We start from the raw sequence: 21,021 nt of genomic DNA, 5'->3' as shown, positions 1-21,021 counted from the left end.
GTGCCAATGGCACATGAGTCTTGGCAGGCCCTGATGTAGTCTGAGCTGGGAGGCTCCTCACTGTGGGGGCAGGACTAATTCATTAAAGTTTTTGGAATGACAATTCTGTAAAACAGGTCTGTTTGTTTTTTGGACTGGACTCTCAGTTTCATTGGTCTAGTGAGTTCCTGGGCAAGAACATTTCCTCAACCAGTGCAAATCAGCTACTGATTGATCATTTATAATCTCAAAGAATTGAATAGGACCCCTGTGAGGGAAGTGCTTTGCCATGGTCATAGGTGTAAAAATCTGAAGCTGACTTTCAGCGCTACTGCAGTATGCTGCTTTTTCACAAAGCAGAAAAGTACAAAATATCCCTCAGGCCTTTGAGATTGCTTTCTTCTTCCACAGGAATGATGGGAGAAAAGGAAGCAAAATATTCTAAGAAACATACTGTTCTTTTGACTATCTGCAAACATTAATTTAATTATTGTTGTTCAGTTGTTTCAGTCATGTCCAATTCTTTGTGACCCCATTTGGGGTTTTCTTGGCAAAGGTACTGGAGTGATTTGCTATTACAGATGAAGAAACTGAGGCAAACAGGGTTGCCTAGGGTCATATGGGTGTCTGAGGCCATATTTGAACTCAGGAAGATGAGTCTTCCTGACTTTAGGCCTGGCACTCTTGTCTGCCGTGCCACCTAACTGCCAATCTAATTATTGGTACCCTTAATTTAGTCACCAAGTCACATGTATAGAGCTGGAAGAGGCCTCAGACACCATCCATTTTACAGATGAAAAAACTGAGATTCAGGGAGGTCAAAGATTCATATAAGTGAATGTCCAGACAGGAAACGACCCTTGCTCTCTCACTCCAGAGCAAGCACTCTTTCTGTTGTACCAAACTCATGTTTGGTGACCTGTAGGATAAATGTGTTTGCATTTTCAATATAAAAGAAGCCAAAAAACATAAAGATGTTGCCGATAAATGGAAAGATATAAATTATCAAAGATTTGATGAATGGTTTTGGCAGTGGTGATTTTATCACAAAATCGAAGGCAGCCAGAAACAACATTTTCATGTGTGGGATGGGCCATCTTACCTTGCATTGCTCGAGATGAACAGAAACAGACAGGCCACCATGAATACAATATTTTATAGTGTATATACCAACATATATTATAGTTGAAGTGGACAAATTCTGTGATGAATATGACAAATTTTACCAAACTGTTAATGTGAAAGTGTGCAAAGGGGAGGACAGCCAAACTTATTAGAAAAAATAGTTAAGGATCAGGAAATGAAGGAGGTCAAATACTTATAGACTACTTAAAAGTAATATAACCATCTACAACATTAAGTGCAATTCTGGAAGCCCCTCTTCATAATAGCTACAAATTTATTAATTTTGCTTAGGTTGTCCTTTTAGAAGGGCAGTTTAGTTGATCTTCCTAATACTATTGGTTTTTTTTTTTCCTTAAGGCAATTGGGATTAAGTGACTTGCCCAGGGTCACACAGCTCGTAAGTGTCAAGTGTTTGGTCTGAAGCCAGATTTGAACTCAGGTCCTCCTGACTTCAGGGCCGGTACTCTATCGTCTGCAACACCTAGCTGCCCCATTCCTAATACTATTGGAAAGCTAGAAGATACCTGCTAGAAAACATGTGCTGTATTCTCTTTGGGTTCCTTGTGTTCTCTCTTGACTCATAGTAAAGCAGGGAAAAGCATCTATTTTTTGGTGGCATTCTATTCACAGTTACATAGGAAGACCTTGCAAGAGGAATTTTCCCTAACCATCAGTTTTCCTGTCAGCTAAATCTTTAACCTGTTTTAATTTGCTTCAGTTTGACTGAAATCCTCCTCACCTGCTAATCAATAACTAGGTTTTGTGACAAATTTACCTTCTGTGGTTTCCACAACAATTATCTTAGGTCCGTCTGCTCTAAATAATAGGCTACCTTTTTTTTTTTAAAGGAACTTGAAAACCTTTTCCAGTTATAGCTATTTAAAGGTATCATGGGTGACTTTAAATATTTTTTTAGGATAATTTTGATTTTAAGGGACTTTATTTCCTTTTGAGCTGACTTTAGAACCTAAGATAAACTTTGAGCTATGTGGCTAGAACTGAATAATATCACACAAATAAAATTGGTCGCATGTCTTAACAGGCAAGAACGGACTGGTTATAAATATGGAAATCATTTTAGAATCAATTCTTTGTATATAGTAAGATCATTGACTTTTATAGCAGAAGTCAGAATATAAAATGAAAAAAGATAAGGATGGGATGAAAACATTTTATGGAATTACATCATTTCTCAACTTTTAAATAAACTGTGGCTTTTACAAATGGAAAATGGACAAAAATAAGAAAATGACTTATTTTCATTTTTAGAGGCTTAACTAATCTAAAATAGTTTCCCAACAAGGGGTCCAAAAGAGCCTAAGAGCTTGTCTTATGCGGAAAAAATACTTGATCTTTTTATGAAGAGAAGAGAAGAAGCCAAGGAGAATACCAGTCAGCGCCAAGGTACAAATTTATTACGCAACAACATGAGGAGCTTGTTGGGAATTTCCCAAATTGTTGAAAAGCATTTGATAGGAAACTGAGTCTGTAGAGACAACTTCTAGTTAAGATGATGATGTGAAAGGTCATAGAGGTGCCTAGTTGTCACATATATACTTTGGCAAAGATGTGCAAAGGACATCAGATCAAATAATGAACAAAGAAAAAATACGAATTAGCTCCTTTTTTTTTTTTAAAGGCAGTTGGGGTTAAGTGACTTGCCCAAGGTCACACAGCCAGTAAGTGTCAAGGGTTTGGTCGGAGGCCGGATTTGAACTCAGGTCTTCCTGACTTCAGGGCCAGTGCTCTATCCATTGCGCCACCTAGCTGCCCCGAATTAGCTCTTTTCATCCATCCCAGACTGTACAAAAAGTCAGAGGCATGTCCACTTTGGGAAAACAGACCTCTTAGGACAACCAGCAAAAACACAGATAAACAGACTGGCAGACTGCCTGCACTTGGGAAGATTCCAGGGGAACTTGAAGCCCATAGCCCTCTGACAAGCACGGAAATTCTAGGTCAGCTGGAAGTCAGTGGCTCTGAGCAAAGATATTCTCGGCCTATGGGAACCAGGACCCCTTGTTGCTGTGATTGTGGATGCTGTAAGGCAGTGGTGTCACATTCAAATAGAAAAAGATCCTTGCAGCCTTGAATGTTGCCATCGGAGTTTGACACCGCTGCTCTAGGGGACCTGTAATATGATGCCTACCTTTGAATTATCCCTATGAGTGTTTTTCGTACAGACACACCATTGGAGGTCGAAGCCAGTGTTAGGTGCCTAGGAAATTAGGGACATGACCCACAGGGCCTGACCATCCCATCTGAGATTTCAGGAGGAAGCAGAGCCTGGCCTTGGCACAAAGTCCCAAAGTAGGTACTGAGGCTCGAGTTAAGAGTAAATAGAAAACACTGTACCCAGTAAAGAAACTCAGTGGATGAAGAGACCCATGTAAACCCAGAAGAATGGTATAACTCCACAACAAACGTAGGTAGAGTCTTGGGGGAAAATTGACTTGGCTAGAAGGGTTTAAAGGTCAGCTAGAAGGAATAAAATAAGATGTTTAAAAATGAAATTAAAAGTGAAATGAGGGCTCTAGGAGAAAGAATTGGGAATAGATTAAATAGCCTAGGACAGAAAGTAGAAAAATTTATCCAAGTATCAAACTCCCTGAAAATCAGAATTGAGTTAAGAGAACTTAGTAACTTCAGGAGACAATAAAAAATATTAGAATAAAATCAAAAGATTATGAAAAAAGGAAGAAGAAAATTTAAAGTATCTACTATTAGGTCAGCAAGAAATAATTGTCCAAATAGAAACCCAAATATTTTATTTTAAGACATAATAAAAGAAAACTGCACAAATTTACTAGAACTTGAGGGCAGATAAAAAACAGAAAGAAACCACTTGTTGCTTCATGAAAGAAACACCAAATTAAGAACTTCCAGGAATGTCACAAGGAAAATTTAGAGCTTTCAGGTCAAAGAAAAAATACTGCAAGCAGCCGGAAAGAAAATTTACTTGTACCAAGTAACTGCAGTCTGGATCACATAAAACTTGACAGAAACTACTCTACAGGAGAGAAATTTTAATATGATATTCCACAGGGCAAAAGATAAAGGCTTACAACCAAGGCAAGACTGTTTAATCCTACAGGGGAAAAATGGATCTTTAATAGAAGAGAGGACTTTCAGACGTTCATGATGAAAGACCAGAGTTCAGTAAAATCTTTGAAATATATACAAAAATCATGAGGAGCCTGGACAGGTAAATACAACAAATGGACTAAATAGTAGCAAATCAAAATGGGGAGAAAAGACAAATATTTCTGCAGAACTCAACTTTCTTCAAAGATCAGTCACAGAGGGAGTTGAGGGTAAACACTAGGCCTAGGATGGTTTTGTTCTATTTTGTTTTAAGAAACAAAAAGGAGGAATAAAGAATACACTAGGGAAGGACTAACTTTTTCATACTAGTGATTGCAAAAGAAGCTTACAAACATGGAGGAAAGGGTGGGGAGATGGGTATCTCATGACTCTCACACTTAACTGAACCAGACAGGAGTGGGTTGAACACACACACATACTACACAGATGCACACATATACCATGTTTGGTGTAGAAATACATTAACTCAACAGGAAACAGGTGGAAACTGAAGAAGGATATTTAAGAGGCAGTGTGCCTAGAGTTTCCCAAATATAGAGTATTATATGAAGCATCTGTGATTTTATAAGTGAAGATTTCAGTCTGCCTCGGCACTAATCCTTAGTATTCAAATGACTTGTCAGCAAGCGTCAGAAATTAATTTTAACCTGTGTTCCTAGCTCCAACCCTGTCACTGCTTACTATATAATTCCTTACTTTTGGCCAAGTATGTACCAAAGGACTCTGGCAGAGACAACATAATTCTGAAGCCACCAAAGGATGAATTTTCAGTATATCTCAAAGCTTCTAAAAGAGTGCAAAAGATCATGCACATATGGTACTTTTATCCCTCAAAATATGGCTTACAACATTAGCAGCTGCCAACGTATATGCTTACTTTCCGTCTTTAAAATCTAAAATCTTTATGAAATGATGTGTTCATACATTGAAAATGGTTTTGGTGAAAAACATAAGCAAGAAACAAAAGGTTTTTGAAGATTTCTTTTCATACCAGACTTTATCTTTATAAGTTGTACAAATAATTATATACTGTTCTTTAATAAATATGGACATGGAGTTAATTCTTTAAAATAATATTCTAGGTACCAAATGAGTCATGGAATTGGAAGATGTATTAGACAATTGATGCCCTGCACATGGCCCAAAAGAATAGTTTTCTGTTGATCATGAGACTTTCCAAATGCTTTATTTACAAATGATGTTGTGAAGATTATATAGTACCCTGGAACATTAGAAGGCCTCTTGGGTTATAATCAGTAGTCCTTTGGAAGAGATTTAACTTAGCCATCTATACTGAATAAAATAGATGAAAAACATATGACCTTGATTATGATATGTATAATATGTGTCAACTGGCTTATGGGAGCCATTCCTTGCAGCACGTGCAGATTTTCCTTGCCTACTTGTATATAGTCAACTACATGGAGTCTTTGAGGAAGGGTGGGTGTGGGGGAATGGAGGAATGCCTGCTTCTAGACATTTGGAGGAGTTTAAACTATATCATGGTGAAGAGTCTTGTAATTGGCTGTTGAACTCAGGAGATCTGATGACTTATTGGATGAACTACAAAAGGAGCATCCTTCCCATCTGCTTGTTAAATTTCTGGCTTCTGGAGAAGCAGATCCTCTTTCCTTGACTTGACTCTTCAGAAAATTCTTCTTTTGTAGATTCATACACTAGGCCATCAGTTCTTTTGGCTTAGCACCTAGTTTGGAGACTTTAGTCATTACTTAGTAAAAGTCCCCCAGTTGTGAATAGCTGGAAGCCGCCCCCCCCCCCCCCCCCCAGGCCATCAGGTAATTTATGGGGAACAGAGAATGTCTACATATGCCCCTAAAGAATGACTCCTTTAGGACAGCTAACTCACATTGTACTCAGGAAGATTTATGTATCTTAGCCCTACATGTATCACCTTTGGGGGACTATGGAGCGTTCTGGGGTGGGGACATCTGGTGTGAGGGCTTACCAAAGCCTTTTCAGGACTGTTCACCCACCTTAGTGTCCACCTGGCACTCACCTCTCACCTTTGGCTCCAAGAAGCTGTAACATGTGCATTGGTCACACGCTGGTAAACCATCTTGGCAGATGGGCTAAACCAGGTTGATGGTAACTGACAGGCCTCAAACCTATTGGTGACTTAGGGAGATGCCCCCCCTCCCCCAAGCATGTGGACTTCCTCTGGTGAAATGGGCAGATGAGAACAGTTTGTTCTGGTGGCCATGAAGGTGGCTAAAGCAGGTGCTGTGGAGTGCTTAGAGCTTGGTCTGACATTGAAGATACCCACGGTCATATACTACATCCAGGCCATCACCAGTCATCTTGACTTTTTTGGTCTTGCCACTGGACTTTGATGACTGGAAGAGAGAGAGGATGATGACATCGCACAACTCTACCTCGTTTAAATCCAAGTCATGACATCAACCCATCATGATGTCATTGGTGATCTTCAAAAATGAAGCATGAACAACACCATCACTTAGGGAAATTGCTAATGCTTTTTGTATCCTGAGCTTCTTGTGTCTATCTCAGTCTATAAAAAAACATTATTCTTCTCCTGATTTACTATATGGGCATGACTTGCCTGATTGAATGAATGAAAAAAGCATTTATTAAGTGCTTACTATTTGCAAAGCATGCCACTGGGTGGTGCAGTGGAGGCATCAGGAAGACTTGAGTTTTAATCTAGCCTCAGATGCTTTAGCTGTATGACCCTGGGCAAGTCGTTTAACCGTTTGCCTCAATTTCTTCATCTGTAAAGTGAGCTGGATAAGGAAGTAGCAAACCACTTCAGTATCTTTGCCAAGATAATCACAAAAGGGGTCACGAAGAGTCAGATAGGACTAAAAACAACTAAAAACCAACATTTGCAAAACACCAGGTAAAGCAGTGGGAATATAAATAGTAAAATAAGACAGTCCCTGCTCTCGGGAGCTCACATTCTAATGGGTACAAATATTTTTAGTTGCACATAGATGGAAAGGTCCCATTTACTTAGGTTTTAGTGGCAAATCAAATCATAATGCATCTTCTAGTAAAATCATGTCAAGTTCTGATGCTGAACCATTTGATAGCACTAAGGACTTTGGTCGTTAATGCTTTCTTTTCTGGGTCTTCAGTAGCTATGTCTACAATACCTGCACAAAGCAGTCACTGAGCCAGGCCCCCTCCTAGGCACTGTTTCTGTAAACAGAGTAGTTGACTACCTGGGCTAGTCAGATTGATAATTAGAAACAGATCCCCCTCAGGCCACATATTGACTTAGAAAACCACAAATTAACATTATGTTGCATTGGTTTTTATTTATCTTGTTAAACATTTCTCAATTATTTTTTATTCTGGGCTGCCTTTGGCCTTCAGTGTTACTCCTCTGCTCTGGAGGATGCTGGCACTGCCATTGGTCAGCACTTGTTGGTGATGGGGAGGAAGGTAGACCCATTACCCACAGGAATTGCTCCCCTCAGTGACAACTGAAAACCATGCTTCCCAAAAATTCAAAATTGTATGTGACCCCAAATGCAAGGGAAAGCTGCATCGTGCCTCTTACAGAAGCAGCTTAATCAGAGCATAAATGGCCAAAAAAGGGAGATGGGCTAGCCACACAACAGAAATGAGTGATTGTGATATTCAACAGTTATTTTGCTGAGTACAATTTTTTTGGGGGGGAAGATTATATATTTTATTTCTCTGTGTCTAAAAATATCTTAATCTTTTAATCTTTACAAAACCCATTTTAAAAATCAAAACACAAGTTTCTTTGTGTTAGGAGAACATAATATAAGAGGGAGTGTCAAATCATTCATATCAATTAAGGTCAAGTTTTTAGATGAGAGAAGTATCTTTGGGGTTTGTTTTTTTTGGGAAATTCAAAGACTCAGTTATAACATAATTTTGTTTTTCAGACTATATTGAACAGTCAAAATTATGGAAATATGTATATACTTATTGTTTTTTAACAACTGAATTTAATGTATAAGTTAACATTTTTATCACTATTTTAAGAGACTAGCCTAAATCTAAAATTTTTATAGTACTTATTCGTAGAAGTTGCCCTTGTTTATTTTTACAACAAGGAGAAAAAAAGAATCACTGCTTTTTAAAGTGAGAGAGAAACAAGCTACTAAAGCTATGTCTGTATATTGAGTTAAAAATGCAGCAGAATTGGTAAGGGCAAATAGGAAAGTCATTCTAAATATTCCTTACTTTAGGAGCCATCATTTTAAAGTAATGTTTTCAGGGTTCTGTTGGAAAAGTATTTACCTGCTTCTCTCCTTATTATGGAATGTTAAACAACAGTTCCTTTACAGCAACAGCAGCTGGAAATTTTGGATTAACCCAAATTTTTTGCTTTGTAGGTGAATAGGATAGAGTCTAACTTTGATAGAAGTTTTTTAACTTCTTTTAAACTTAAACAACTTTTTAAAATATCAGTGTCTTAGGTCTTCTGTGTACATATCCATTTTAGTTGTGACTATATATTTTTCGTTTCCAAACCAAACAGCTAGAGAATATAAAATTTACAATTATTTATTAGCTGCTATTTAACTGCCCTTTAAGAAGTGATACCATCACTAATGATAATGCTATCTGTCTTCATGTGTATATACATACATATCTATGCTTCTATATGTATATACACATAGACATTTACATATATATGAACATGTATGTGTATTTACACACATACATATTCACACACATGAACAAAGATCTTGTGGATATTTTTCAGGGAATGTTCATAATTAGAGAAGATTTTAGGAGGTATTTCATATATGAATGAATTATTAATATTGATGGTGTCCTTTTGAATGTGTATTTTGCTCATATTTTGAGAAATCCCTCTTGGACTTACTTTGTTTTTTAAATCACTAAAAACGATTGTATGTAATGATAGTATTCAAACATTTATGTCCAATTATTTTTGGAGCCAAATGGTAGAGTAGAAACAGCACTGGACATTGAATCAGAAAACCAGAGTTCAGCCTGGGTTTACCACTTAATAATAGCTTTGGGACCTAGGCCAAATTTTCTGTCTTCTTTGGACTTTTATAAAATGAGAATAATACTTGAGTTATCTCCCTCACAGAGTTGTTAGGAAGAAAATGCTTAATATTATTATTAATGTATGTAAAACTTTCTATAAACACTTTAAAAATACTATTTAAGTTATTTGAAAAAACTTAAAAGGCTCTGAATGAACGGATCCATTTTAAGTCGGAGTTTCTGTTCAGTGCTGTGAATACCTTAACATTTACCCGCTTGTATTTTTCTGGTATAGATAAATTTTACTATACTAATATTTCAGTCTAAATTTTACATTTTATTTCACGCCTGTTCCCATTAATTTTATTTGTGTGTTATTCTCTAGTAGTACAAATCACAAGCCATCCATGTATTCTCAACTTCAGCAGTGATTTTCCATGTTCGCACACAAATCCTCCAGAGGCCTTACTTACTACTCTGTTTTTTAGGATTTTAAAAGAGGTATTTAAAACATTTCATGAAACAACAACAAAAGAAAACTCATAAACCCTTATACCTCATGACTTACAGATTTTTCAGCTAAAAAATATGAAAGTATAATTGAAAGAGTTTTTTGTTTTTATTTTTGTTTTTTATCTTTTTAGGTGATGGATGTGGACACACTGTATTAGGTCCTGAAAGTGGAACTCTTACATCAATAAACTACCCACATACCTATCCTAACAGCACAGTTTGTAAGTGGGAGATCCGTGTGAAGGCAGGGGAGAGAGTGCACATCAAATTTGGTGACTTTGACATAGAAGATTCAGATTCTTGTCACTTTAATTATTTGAGAGTTTACAACGGAATTGGACTCAGCAGGACTGAGATAGGTAGGAATCTTGTATTTTTTTTCTATAAATGTATTTTTAATGCTTTAATAGCTTGATTTAACACTGGGAGGACCAGAATTTAAGAATACTCTGTCATTTGACACAGAGGATTTGTTTTTATCTATAAGGCAAAGAAAATAGGATAAAATTTTTTATTTCAAAGTAAATTGTAATAAAATTTTTGTATCAGTTAACACATACCGTCTTCTAGTGTTAAAAATAATAAAATTTGACCTTTGGTTGTTTGTCTTATCTTTTAATTGTTCAGGTTTTGTTTTAAGGATGTTCTTAGGGAGATATTTATATTCCTAGCACTTAAGAGAGTGTTTTACTCATAGTAAGTGATAAATGCTTTATTAACTCATTCATTGATTATTGTACTGTTTTTCTTTGTGCTTTTGCACAGTACAACTGTCCTTTAGCTGTCAAAAGGATAGATGCTAATCATCTAAGCATCAGATTTCTTGACAGTTGATTGTATTTGTACTTAGAGTAGGGGGGCCATCTCCAGTTATCCTGATCTATATCTGTCCACTGGACCTAGATGGCTCCATGGGAGAAAGTGAGGCTGGTGACTTTTCACAGCCCTGCCTCACTTAAATACAGTTTATTTGCAAGTTGTAGCATCACCTTCCTGATGTCGTTGTCCTCTTCGAGAATGAAGGACAAGCAATAACAAAAACTTATGAGTAGAAGTATAATTTATTCCAGGAGGTCCATTGGTATTATAAAGATAATAGAAGGAAAGAATATTACTTATTATTATTTTAAGAAATAAAGAGCCAAGATCAAAATCATCCAAGAACTATTCCCTCTTCCCCCTTTTTTTTTATAAGACACAGGTTATTTGGTGTATCAGCTTAACTGTTGACTGAATAAAAATGAAAAATTCTAAAATCACTGTGTGTTGTCTTAAAGAGCTTTTCATTCATTGGAAAATGAATGAATTATTTATTCATTGGGTACCTACTATGATCAAGGTTACTATACTTCATTGGGTACCTACTATGGTCAAGATAACTATAAATTTGTATGTCACAGGACAGTTAAGACGTCTGTATAAGTAAAGCAACTTTGTTACCTCCTTAATTTAGAGCAGCTTAGAAACTTACTGGAGAGCAGTTATCTTAACTGGTAATGGCAATAGTAGCCTAGATTTGTAGTTGTAATTTATGAAATTATTATTAAAGACAGCTTCCCTTATTAAGAATTCATGTAACATTTTCCAAATTGATGATCTTTCCTGGCACCTTTGTGAAAAAGGTTAGCAGAGCTGTTTGTATTTCACGTTGAGAAAGTGAAGCATAGAACAAAAGCTATTAAGTGCCTCTGTGTCACAAGTTCAGCAGTACAGTTACGAATAGAAGATATGTCCCCCACCTTTGTGGAAATGCTTTCTGTTTTTAGACCAGACTGTGGCTATGGGGAAGCGAACTCCACATTTATGCCTAATCTTTAATTCTCATAAATATGGTGAAGAACCAACACTTAATTTGAGGGAGAGCTGAACTAGCCACAGGCTGTCTTCCAGAGGACATCTGATCCTTCAAGGATTTCAACAATGCAATTCAACAAATATACATTAAATGCTTCTTTGTTCAAGGCATTGTTCTAGGTGCTTCGAGTTACAAAGGCAAAGATTGAAGTGGTTCTTATCCTTAAGAATTTATATTCTGTTAGGAATATGCAGATAAGTAGAAGACTGTATGATGATAGAATAATAACTAGAGGATTCGGGAAAGGCTTTCTTTTCCTATAGTGGCGCCTGAGCTAGGTGAGGTGAAAATGCATTTGAGATATGGGGGATACATAGCCTGTGCAAAGAAAAGGAGGTGATACATGAAATGTTGAGTTTGGGGATAGCTAATAATTTAATTTGGCTGAATGTATTGTATGTGAAGTGGAATGATTTGAAATGTCTTTAAAGGCAAGTGGGAGTAGGATTGCAGAGAGATTTAAAATAACAGGCTGAGGAATTTATATTTCTGTTAGAATCCATTGGTAGCTAGTTTGAAGATTTTTGAGCAGGAGAGAGGCATGGTCAGAACTGTGCTTTAGGGATACTAATTTGGCAGATGTATAGTGAATGAATCAGAGAGGTAAAAGAAATAGAGATGGCAAGGAAATAGAGAGTTTAGAAGAGAGTAGGACTGCTTCTTTCTCAAGAGACTAGAGCAAAGGAAGAGAGCCTGATAGAACATGTAGACGAGTTTTGAGGTGTGTAGTAGGAGGCATGAGGAAAGTCATGGTAATCTCAGTTTTTTCAAGAAGGTGATAGCTACTGTAAGAAATGGGAAATCGGATGATTCTGAGGTGTTCAGGGGAAAGGGGAAGGTTTGGAACAGCCGCTGTCAGGAGTGGGGCAGTCATGTCAGATTGAATTGAATGAAGGAAGACAATTTAGAGGCTTTTTTGATATTTCAAGTAAGTGCTAATGAACATGAGTTGTTTGAGTGGAGAGAAGAAGATAGATTGCAGAAATGTAGATGAGGTATAATTGGCAGGATTTGGTAGCTGACAGGCTATCAGATGGGAGAGAGAAGGACAATTCAGGGTTGACTTTGAAGTTGGGAACCTCGGTGACTAAGAATAGTGGTTTCGTTAAGACATATAATAAGAAAATTTAGAGGGTCAGTAGCAAGTTTTAATGAATTCTTTTGTAGACATGTTGAATTTGTGGTGCCAATAGGACATCTAAGTGGAGATAAATTCAGGAATGTGCTGGAGTCAGCTTGTACTGGCTTAGAAAGCTGACTTAAATTTACAGTGTAGCATTTATACCTCAGAAATGCTAAAAATCAGGGCTTGATTTATTGTTTTGTTGATTGTTTAGATGATAAAGTGATGGAAAAAATCTTAATGCAGATTAAATTTAAGTGTCATTTTTGAGGGGTGGGGGACAGGGAGAGCCATTTACTATCTTGGAGATAATTTAGCAGGCAACTGGGGAGGTGGGATTCTAGCTCAGGAGAGATTATAGCTATAAATACAGAGCTGGGGAGTCATCTGGCTAGAGAAGATAATTGAATCAATGGGAACTGATAAGATCACCAAGAGAAACCTGGAGAGATAGCAAAGTCCCAGCACAGATCCTTAGTAAATATCTGTGCTTCATATAAAGGAGGAGATTGATGACGAACCCTCTGAAGAAACTGAGGTGAGGGTCAGAGAAGTAGGAGGAAAGAAAAGAGTAATGTCAGGAAAAGCCAAAGGAGGAGAGTGTAATGGGAAGAGGCTTTGGTTGGCATTGTTAGAAGCTGTCCATTTAAGAGGTCTTGTTTGACTTTGAGAGAACAGTTTGTCAGTGATTGGCTTGGAGTCCAGTTTGCAAGGGAGCTAGAAAGAAGATGAGTAGGCAGGTGGTGAAGAAATTGAGACTGAGCACAGAGAGCTCTTTTTAGGAGTTTAGCAGTGAAAGGGCGGAGAGTTGTAAGATGGTAGCTTTGTATGATGATGAGACTTAGCGAAGTTTCTATTAAGGATGGGAGAAAACTGAGTTTGTCTGCAGACAGTGGCAAAAGACCCAGTAGAAAGAAATCTCAAGGTGAGAGGAGAGAAAAGGTTGTTGGGTTAAGTCCCCAGAGGAGATGGGAAATAGAGAGTTTGGAAGAGAAAAAGCTGCTTCTTTCTCAGGAACTGGAGCAAAGGAAGAGAGCGTGGTCGAAGATGTAGACGAGTTTTAAGATGTATGTTAGGAGGCATGAGCGAAGTCATACTAACCCCAGTTTTCTTGGTAAAGTAAGGTGATAGCTGCTGTAAGAAATGGGACAAGGGATGATTCTGAGGCCTCCGGGAGAGAACAGCCATTGTCAGGAGTGGGGCAATCATATCATTAACTTTTCATTTAATTAAAACCTCACACCTTGTTCATACAGTCTAATAAATTGAGTCCTCTACCTGTTAATTTAGTTAATGTACAGGATTCCTGGTAAGGAAACTTCTCTCAGTATGTATTGGCTTCTCTGTAACTTAGTTATTTGAGAGTTATTTAGGGACACAGAAAGGCTAAGCACCTTGCCCAGGGTCATACAGCCAATGTGACTCAGAGAGAGCTACTGCTTGAATTCAGGTCTTCCTGAGTCAGGCCAGTTTGCCTTGACTTTCATGCAGTTTATTTTTGACACATAAAATTTGGAAAATTTTATCATCTCTTGAGTTCTTTCTAGCTCTGACCTAGAGATTTATAATTTTACATTTATCCATATTCAATTTCATCTCATCAGTGTTCTCACTTGTTATGATTTGTTTGAATCTTGATTTTGATATCCAGAGCTCTGTCTCATCCACGGATATATAGTAGCATGCCTTCAGTGCCTTTAAGTATGATAAAAATATTGAACAGGACAGGACCAAAGGACATAACCTTATGACCCTGTTCTGTCCTATGTAGAACCTGTATCCAGTTTGTTATCCATCCATTTCTTTCAGAAGTCAGTTCCAGGTGTCCTAAGTTGGACCTCTGAAAGCATTTCCCATACAGATGTTATTTCACATGGTACTGTTAGGTTTCATAGTATGATTCCGTAATATACTTCGGGTTCACTTAGGGTTAAGACTTTTGTGGAGTGTCTTAGAAACCTAATCTCTTATGTATCACATTGTTTCTGTGGGGAAGTGCTTTACAGTGACCTTATATTTTCGTTAATGTTTTGAAATTCTCTGGATAATTATTTGTTCATATCCTTTGACCACTTAACCATTGGGGAACTGATTTTGGTCTTACATATTTTTGTTCATTCCTTATATCTCTTAGGTATACTTATAGCTATTTTAAACTTGATAGAGGTATAGTATCCTTTTGTGCACCCCCTCTCTCCAATTCACAGCATAGGTTCCTCAAGTTCAGGGTACTCTCTGAGTCTGTACTCACAAAACTATAGGCCACAAGCCCTCACTGATGTGTTTACCTTTCAGTAGTTAGCTAAAAGAGACAGCTCAAAGTAGTAGTCATTTCCTGGAATATAGTAAGATGATACACAACAGAAGACTCTGCTACTTAATACTCAGGGCATGCCCTCCAGCCAGCATACACGCCAAAAGAGAGATTCTGCAAAAATAAAGATTACATGTGAGGAACTTGAATACATTCTTATATTGTCCCCATAGTATTCCTTGCTATGTGTGATATTTGGGCTGGATGTATTGCCTCAGTAGGTTCACTAGACTTGTTCTTTGCAGGACGTGTTGCTCCACTAGGTTTCGTGACCTGCTTTCTGCAGGGTCTGTTGCTTTGCTGGGTGACTGTAGTTTTAGCAGAGATGTCGAATACACATCCTACAATAATCCAGAATGCAGCCTGAACCAGAGTGAAATGTAATTGGGAAATTTTTTTAACAAAACAAGTAAAAATACTATGAAATATAGACAGCTTTATTTCTTAAAAACTGTCAGTTTGTATCCCAAAAGGATCTTTATTTCTCCATTTGTATTTGAGTTTGGCACCACTAGTCTATAGCTTTTGACAAAGCTGAAATCCTTTTGTAAGACATTGCCAAGATCTTTTGGAAAGAACCAGAATCTTTATTCTAGCAGTGACAGGAAGCCTTCCTAGTTCTTCTTCTTCAGTACCCTAGCTCTTAGGTTTCTAGGATTCTGAGCAACAGGATCCCTATTCAAGGTACCAAACTCTCCTTCCAAACTTTGACATTCTCAGTGTAGAATGTTTAAGTTCAGAAAACAGTGAGTATGCAAACTAGTGGTATAAATGGAAAAGCAAGTCCGTTTCTGCTCTCAAGGAGCTCACGTTCTAAAAGCTATCAGCTATGTCCTTAAATTTACCTATTCCAGGCTTCTTCTTCTTTTTTGTCCTTTGTTCTTGAAGAGGACTATGACATCAGGGAAGATGATGCCATGACTTGCAAGTGAATTGGATTTAAGTGAGGGAGAGCTGTGCAAAGTCATCAGCCTCACTTTTTCCTCCGGAGCCATCTGGGTCTGGTGGCAAGACATAGATCAGGATGACTGGGGATGGACTCCTACCCCCGTCCCCATTCCCCCCCCCCCCCCCCCATTCAGGAAGTGTGCAAGCTACAGATGGATAAATGGAATAGCAAGACCATTTCTGCTCTCAAAGAGCTCACATTCTAATAACTGACAACTTCAAGTCAGGTGGAGAGGCACTCTGATCCTCAGAGTGCCATGGCAGAGCAGATAGTAATGCATCATCTTTAATGTCGTTCCCCTTGATAAAACCATACACATTTCTGATGTTGAACTGTTTGACAGTGCAAACAACTTCACTGGGGAGAACTTTGTTTTCCAGTCTCCATTAGCTGAGGCTGATAAGGAGGTAGGGACTGCAGCATCTGCAGAGGTTGCCAGGTCTCATCTCCACGAGGTTTGCCATTGTGAATGATGGCTACATGGAAGCAGGTCCTATGGTCTGGGGTGGCTTTGCTATTCATGGGTGTCTTGGGTTTTCTTGGGCAGCTGGTTATTGGTTGTTGTTGACAGTGACAAGATAGTAGACCTGAAGCTTCCTGTGGAGGCCAAGATGGAGGAAGGACACTGCCATTCTCTCCATGGGGAAATGATGGTCAGGGTGGTAATGATGCTTTGACCTGTCTGGCACATGCTGCCTTCTATAAATGACTCCTTTTTGCTGATGAGGAAGGAGTGGAGAGAAATTCCCCTTTCCTCCTTGTTGCAGGTAGCAGGAGGCTTTTTTCAGCTCACAGTTTTCTTGTCTCAGACTTGGGCCAGCTTGCTTTTGATCTAGGCCATGAGGGGTATGATCTCCTGAGCCACTTTTTAGAATAATGATGTTGATGATGATAGTAATAATAATAAGCTATATAACCTATAGCTTACCATCTCATGGAGGGGGGAAGAGAGAAAGGGAGCCCTGAGGGATAGAATTTGGAACTCAAAAGTTGTGAGTTTAAACAAAAATGTTAAAAAATTGGAAAAAAAAAAACAGTTCTGTCTTACAACTACTTAAGAGTTTTCTGGAACTTTAAAACTTACTAAATTAAAGCATGTAGAGATGATAGAAAGCCCTTTCAGTTGCATTTTACAGATGCTCAAGAGGGTCCTAACCTTATCATACAAAGACCCTAACATACAATTCAGAAGTAATGTTGGAATAACTCTGAATATATATATACTGCTTCTTGCTGAATACCTTTGAATAATGTATTGCCTATAGCTACCTTGCTATGTTAATAAAAATTCTGTTCTTAAATGTTCAGTTCAAACCACTTAGTAAGACATGGTATTTAAAATGATCTTGCCTATACATTGTTTGGGCAGCTAGATAGTGCAGTGGATAGATAGATGGGCCTGGAGTCAGGAAAACCCGAGTTCAAATTTGGCCTCAGATTTTTTTTTTAAATTTTTTAATCTATTTGTTTTTAGTTTTCAACTTTCTCTTCCATGAGATTTTAAGTTCCAAATTTTCTCCCCATGTCTCCCCTCCCCCATCCCCAAGACGACATGCAATCTGATATAGGCTCTACACATAACATTCATATTGAACCTATTTTCACATTAGTCATGTTATAAAGAATTAGAACCAATGGGAGAAACCTCGAGAAAGAAGAAACAAACAACAAAAAAGAGAGATCAAATAATTTGCTTTGATCTGTATTCACATACCATAGTCATATGAAAAAATGCTCTAAATCACTATTGATTAGAGAAATGAAAATCAAAACAAATCTGAGGTACCACATCACACCTATCAGATTGGCTAACATGACAAGCTATCGGCAAATACTGAAGTATCTCACTTTTATACAATTAACAGAAGCTTAATAAAGATAGGTTTTATAGGATTTTACAGCTGGCGAACGTAAATTGATTTTTTTTTGGTGTGGTAAAAATGAATCATGTTAAATGAAGACCAGCACAGTGGCAAGAATAGTTGTAATATCTGATCTCATGATGTTATTCCAACATTTCATCTCTGAAGAACAGTGCAAAGAAAAGTGGATCAGGGGAAGTTCCTGCCTAAATTGGAGAATTTTCTTAAGCCATCCAATAACAAAGTATAAAGGAGTTTCTGAACAGCCTAATCACATAAAAGACTGAGCCACTGTTAGCAACTGATCAAACTGAATTAGTTCCTCAACCAAACTGATGGGATTAGAGCAGGCCTGCACAACAATGGGCCTGCCAAAGGATTTCCAGATGCCAGTGAAAAATGTTAGGTTGCCACTCTCCTGTTTGTCACATGCCCTATGACAACTAACCATCGCCATTCTGTCTCTAGTCTAACCTATCTGCAGCCCAAGGAAGGTTAACCTATTTTAATTTTGGCCCCTACCTACTGCCAAGCTGTGCAGGTCTGGTTTAGAGAGTTACTAGATGAAGACCATGGAAGATATCCGAGGATCTGGCGGGTAAATAAGCACAATGGATAGAGAGCTGGGCCTAGAATCAGGAAGACTGTAATTCAAATTGGACCTCAGACACTTATTAGTTATGTGACCCTGGACAAATCACTTCATCTGTCTGCTTCAGTCTCCCCATCTGTAAAATGGGTATAATTTTAGCTGCTATACCTCCCAGAGTTGTTGTGAGGATCAAATAAGATAATCATGATAAAGTAGGTTCTATATAAATGTTAGCTTATTATTATTACTATCATCATCAACATCATTATTCTAAAAAGTGGCTCGGGAGATCATACCCCTCATGGCCTAGCTCAAAAGCAAGCTGGCCCAAGTCTGAGACAAGAAAACTGTGAGCTGAAAAAAGCCTCCTGCTACCTGCAACAAGGAGGAAAGGGGAATTTCTCTCCACTCCTTCCTCATCAGCAAACCACAGTTTTCACTTTTAAATTTTCTTAATTAAGTAGCTTTTCTCTAGTACTATAATTTCAGTTCATTGAGGTTCACTTTGTTTGATCTGGTAACTTAAGCATTTTTCTGGTTTTTTTTTTTCCTTGTTACCCAGAAGTGTGAGATAAATTAAGTGTTTCTACTGAGGTAGTGTAATGCAAACTTGACAGTAGGGATGATGTATCTGTCTTTGCATTCACAGCTCTAGTCTTTTTTATTTGAATGTATTTTTTTGTAGTTACCTTTTAATGAATCTCACTCAGATCCTTATGTGGCAAAGAACATCCAATACTGATGCATCTGGTCGAAGCTTCACACTTTAATAAGAATCAACTGGCTTATGTATATTTTTTGCTTGGGATGACTCAGCTTACTTTTTAGCTATTTCCAGCTGGTTTGAAAATTTAATGTGCTGGGCAGTAACTTTAAGTCCAGCTTGCTTTGCAGCTAACAAATGATAAAGCAGCTAATAAAGCCAAAAATTGAAGTCATACTACAATACTTTGGGTGGTGGTTGGAAGGAGTATGAAATACTTATGTGTTCCTATTTTTAAAAATTGATTTTTATTTTTAGTATCCAAATCCTTTCTTCCTTAGAATTTTTCACTAAACCTTAAAATTTCTTCACCTTTTTCTCGTGGATTAAGATTTAAAGAATGTAATTACTGCTATGTGATTTTTTTGGGGTGAGTGGTGGTGTTAACTGTCTATGTGCTAAGTCAAAACCCGAGAGTAAAAAAGAATCCATGTAAAGATAACTAGGTTAGATTTGTACTCAGTGATTACCTGTCAGAATGGTGTTTTTGAGAGTAATACCCCTCAAGGGTAAGGATGTTTATGTCTCATAGAATGGCAAAAGGACTGGCATACTAAAGAGGGGTGTCTCTTCTTTGCCTTTTAACCTTCTACAATAAGATATTTAGCTCAAATCTCTTTTGGGGATTTTCAGAGTACAATAGTGGGTTCCTTTTGAAACAATGAAAGAGAAATCCTTCTAGTATGGGAAATAAACAAGGAATATAAGTAGTCTTATCTATGGAAAATTCACAGCATTATCTTCATGTATAGGTCAGAAAATTGCTGCTGATGTCTTATCCAGATGAAAATAAACAGAAAAACAGTACAGTGTTTTACAGAAAGATGATTTACAATGAAAATATTGTTATTGATTAATTTTCAAAAGCAGTATAGAAGTGGTCACATTATTTGAATATATACTATTTGAAGTTATGATTATATGTAAAATATGGCCATTGTTTCTAACCTAATGAGAAAAATTTAAAAATAACTTTATTTAATAATGTAATATGACAGCAAAGGATAAGAACTCTGTGTTTCTGATTCATTTATTACAAAGTAAAAGGGTAGTTATAGAAAGCAAAATTTTTAAAAATAAAAAATTACCAAATATCATAAACTATACAATAATATGACAAAAATACTGTTGTTGAAAATACTTTTAGTAGTGTAGACTAAAGCGTCTTTTCTTTCTTTAAATCTTTGTACATATATGTACTATCCCCACATCTCAAGAGAATTAGCATGCTTTCACATTGTTACACAATTTAGCTAGTGTAGTTGGATGACCTGAGGCATTTTCTAAAATCACTAATGCTTTAAACTCAGTATTGTTGTCCTTATAATATATTTCAGCTGCTAGACTAAAATAACTTGAAAATCATTCTTTGAAAATAGCTTTAATCATCCATGCCTTCTTATTTGACCACTAAAGACCTGAAAAGCAATCAGTAGTTATAGGCTGTGGGAGCATGAGGATTTCAACACCAATAAACAAACATTGCTTTCCATTTAAAATCCCTTTCTGCATTACCCCCCAGTAAGAGTATTAGGTCATCCTTAGGCAATTTAAAAGCAAATTGAGTTTTTTTCTTTCTTAGAAATGAGAGTTCTAGAAGGCATCCTTTCCCAGAAGAAGCCCATTTTATCTAGATTAAAAATGTGTTTATGAGTGTATCTTCCTCCTTTGATTATCTTCTTCCGAACATGATGTATTTCCCTGCCAAGTCCTCATCTGTACTGGCTGCCTTTCCAGTAATTTTAATATTGTGCAGTTGAACTTGATTTTGAAAGCAGTTGAACCAGCCATGGCTTGCAGTAAAAATTTCTTCAGTATTCATTTCATTCTTACTTTCGTTCACTGCCTTAAAGAAATTTGA

General features: G+C 37.3%; 1 protein-coding gene across 1 annotated transcript in view; it reads left to right on the top strand.

Annotated features, from left to right (window-relative positions):
• The window catches only part of DCBLD2 (discoidin, CUB and LCCL domain containing 2), a 109,081-nt gene that overhangs the window by 19,788 nt on the left and 68,272 nt on the right, over positions 1 to 21,021 (top strand). The window contains exon 2 of the mRNA XM_027866404.1: positions 9,834 to 10,061. Coding sequence (XP_027722205.1) covers positions 9,834 to 10,061 — 228 coding nt within the window. The remainder of the gene's footprint in view (positions 1 to 9,833; positions 10,062 to 21,021) is intronic.

The sequence above is a fragment of the Vombatus ursinus genome, unplaced genomic scaffold (genome assembly GCF_900497805.2).
Source record: "Vombatus ursinus unplaced genomic scaffold, bare-nosed wombat genome assembly UNPS02001419.1, whole genome shotgun sequence".
Lineage (NCBI taxonomy): Eukaryota > Metazoa > Chordata > Mammalia > Diprotodontia > Vombatidae > Vombatus > Vombatus ursinus.
The sequence above is the reverse complement of the archived record's forward strand: the minus strand, read 5'-3'. Positions and strand labels throughout refer to the sequence as shown.